The sequence below is a fragment of the Merops nubicus genome, unplaced genomic scaffold (assembly GCF_000691845.1).
Source record: "Merops nubicus isolate BGI_N331 unplaced genomic scaffold, ASM69184v1 scaffold2979, whole genome shotgun sequence".
Taxonomy (NCBI): Eukaryota; Metazoa; Chordata; class Aves; order Coraciiformes; family Meropidae; genus Merops; species Merops nubicus.
Window position 1 is genome coordinate 86 of NW_008631469.1, and position 3,245 is coordinate 3,330.

At 53.7% G+C, this 3,245-nt stretch overlaps 1 protein-coding gene across 1 annotated transcript in view; it reads left to right on the top strand.

The window, feature by feature from the left end:
* Window positions 1–227: 227 nt before the first annotated feature.
* Window positions 228–3,245, top strand: part of LOC103779900 (guanine nucleotide exchange factor for Rab-3A-like) — a gene marked incomplete at its 5' end in the record, with an annotated part of 4,017 nt that continues 999 nt past the window's right edge. Inside the window, 3 exons of the mRNA XM_008947545.1 lie at window positions 228–356; window positions 457–569; window positions 2,696–2,795. Of these exons, the coding sequence (XP_008945793.1) occupies window positions 228–356; window positions 457–569; window positions 2,696–2,795 (342 nt within the window). The remainder of the gene's footprint in view (window positions 357–456; window positions 570–2,695; window positions 2,796–3,245) is intronic.

The following is a 3,245-nucleotide window of genomic DNA, read 5'->3' on the forward strand; positions in this document are numbered from 1 at the left end:
GCTGGTGGGTGGGAGAGGGAAGGTCCTGGGAGCAACCCAGCTTCCCTCAGACACTTCTGTGGTGTCTGAGCCCTTCTGGGTGCTGAAGGAGATGTTCTGTAGTTAGGGTGCCTGCAGGATAACAGCTACCTTCTGATGTGGTACCTCTCCCTCACCTCCTGATAGGGTCTCTCCCTCTCCCTCCACCCACCTTCCCTCTTCCCACTCCTCCTGGCCCCTTGCTGCAGGTCGACTCCATTCTCTTCGCCGAGTTCCAGGCCTGGAAGGAATCTCCAAGTTTGGATAAATCCTCCTCCTTCCTGGGCAGGATTTATCGAGAGGACATAGGACCTTGTCTGGACTTCACCAAGCGGGAGGTGAGCCCTGGGTGTGGAGGACAAAACCCTGGCAGCCCCTGGGTGGAGGTGGAGGTGACCTCTGCACCTTCCCACCCACACTCCTTGCTCTCTGCTGCAGCTGTCAGAGCTGGTGCAGGTGGCCGTGGAGCAGAACACCCTCACCATGGAGCCTGTTGCTTCCCAGACCATGCCTGGGGTGAAGGTGCCAGCAGAAGAGTGTGGAGGACCCAAGTAAGCCAAGCATGCTCCTGCTCTCCTCCTGCTCTCCTCCTGCTCTCCTCCTGCTCTCCTCCTGCTCTCCTCCTGCTCTCCTCCTGCTCTCCTCCTGCTCTCCTCCTGCTCTCCTCCTGCTCTCCTCCTGTCCTTGCTGCTGGTCTTTTGGTACCATCTAGTGGAGTTTGGCTCAAGCTGATGTGACAGACAACTTGGGGTTGACCAAAGAGGAGCACTGGCAGGGGTGAGGTGGTGTTCCAGAAGAAGACAGGGATTTTATTCAGAGGCTGAACTGAAGCTCAGTCAGGGCTCTCTCTCGTTGTTCTTCCCTCCCTTGCCTCCAAGCAGAGCACCTTCCAAGTGCAGATGTTCCTCTAGCAGTAAATGCTGCTCTCATGCAGGTTTCCTTCTGCATTTTCTGTTATCTGCAGGCAAATTGTTCCATGTGTCTGTCAGGCCTGTTCCCAGAACACCCCATCCTGGGCTTCTCCTTTTCATTTCTTTGTTTTGTCTCTTCCCAGTGGGTTCCAGTCACAAATTGTAACAGAAGTGGAGCATTTATTCCTTTAGGCAGCCACCAAAGATCTCTGATCCCTTAACCAGTCACTAACTTGGTGCAGTTCAGCAGCTCTGAGGCTAGAGCTGAGCTGAGCTACCTTCTGATAACCCTCTTGGCTTCCCACATTTTGAGCATTTTGAGGGACTTTTGCCATTGGCAATGAAGGACCCAGGAGGGATTTGCTCCCCTTGGTTTTCCAAGTGAAAATGCTGATTTTTGTGGCAGCTTTGGACAGGCTGTGGACCAGAAAGGAGAAAACTGGATTCCCTTCCCAAGCTGGGACCTACCAGACCTGCAGGATGCTGCCCAGGAGGTGCTGAGGACAATGCTTTTGGGATGCCATGCCCTGTAAAGTGCCCTGGGGTGGCCAAATGCTGTGGTTTAGGTTCTAGCTACTGTTGTGGTCGCTGAGGTTCCACCAAGTGGTACCAACCAAGCCAAGAGTGACCAGCAGAAGTCCCTTTTTTTCCCTAGTGTGCTGCAGTGCTCAGGTTTAGGACCTCTTAAAGGTATCTGGTGTAGGAAGGTATCGAGCCTCCTGCACCTCCTGGGAATTTCATCTCCTGAAGTTGTGTTCATATTGGATCAGTGATGACTTCTTACAGCCCATGCCTCTGCTCTCAGCCAATATTGGCCTTGGTGACAGTGGGAAGCAGGCCCAGAGACCTGCTCAGAAGCTCTCTGAAACATCTGCTCCCATCCCTGGTCATCTTCCACGGCCTCCAGAGCAGCTGGGGGGTGATGTCCCTCTTCCCACAGTGCAGGCACTGAGTCTCCAGGGATTGTGGTGGCTCTGCAGCAGAAAATTCTGCTTTGAAGTGGTGCTGAAGGAAGGGCAACTGCCTGGTGCTGGGAAACATTTGTCCTGGAAATAATGGAAGGAGAAGGCAAGACCCTATCTTTTGGTGGGATCTGAGGTGTCTTTATGAGTCTGTTTTCTTTGCTCAGTCTGAAATCTCCTTAGAACTGTTGAAGCCAAACTTGTTCCCTGTCTGCAGGAGAAGGGATTTGTTTGTTCTCAGGGACCAAAGCCTCACCCAGAGCCCCCTGAAGTCAGTCCAGAGTCACTCCACGTGACTCCCAACTAGAGCAGCTTCAAATCAGGCCCAAATTAATTCATAGGAGCTTAGCATAAAGGGTGCAGTGTGGCTCAGCTGGAGTCCAGAGCCCAGCTTTGATCCCCAGCCAGCCTGTTTGGGGAGAGCTGGTGGAGCTGAGCAGAAGTCCTTTGGCCAAAGCCTTGCCTGGAAGGTGGAGGAGATGTGGAGAGAGCAGCTGCCACTTGTCACACTGCTCCAGCCTCACCTCTTGGATCTTCTCTGTGCTTTTCCCTTGGCTAGCTTGGGCACGTGGAATAATTCATGCTTCTAGATATTTAACCAAAATTCTCTTTCAACTTGGCATTTCTGGAATCTTTCTAGGAGCAGGAGGCTCCTATCAGCCACGGGGTTGGTTTTTTCCCCTCCTCCTCCCTGCTGACTGAGGCAGGGCTGGTTTCTGAGCTGCCCCTTCCATCTCCTGAGGCTGTGGGGTTGCTGTGCTGTGCCCCCAGGTTGCTGAAGGGTTTTTTTTCCTTTGCCTGCAGGAGATGTGCTCTGAGTGGCCTCCCCAGGACCTGCAAGCACCGCATCATGCTGGGGGACTCGGGGAGCTACTACTACATCTCCCCATCCTGCAGGGCCAGGGTGAGTCTGCCCCTGTCCAAGGATGCCTCAACACCCCTCCCCAAAATTATCCATGAAGAAGCTTTTGGGTCAGCCCTCAAACTGCTGGGGCTGGAGTTTGTTCCTGCAGCCAGAGTGGCTCTTGGCTGGTGGCTGGGGGTGCTCCAGCCCTGCCTCCTGCTCTGCTGCTCTGCCTGGTGTTCCTCCAGACAAGCTGTCCTCAGGGTGTTCAGGCTTGAGTCAGTACAGGGCTTGGATTGTTTGGCTTTGTTAGGATTTCTTCACCCTCCTGTGTAAAACATGGGGATTTTCTGCTCTTGTTGCTGTCCCAGTGCAGAGCAGTGACTCAGAGGGCTCTGAGAACAAGGTGCCCTTTCTTTGGAGGGGAGGGAGAAGGTGAAAGATTTCTTCATGTTGCTGCTGGGGCTCAGATTCCTTCCTGAGTGGTGTATCAGAGGAGCTGAAGGAAGA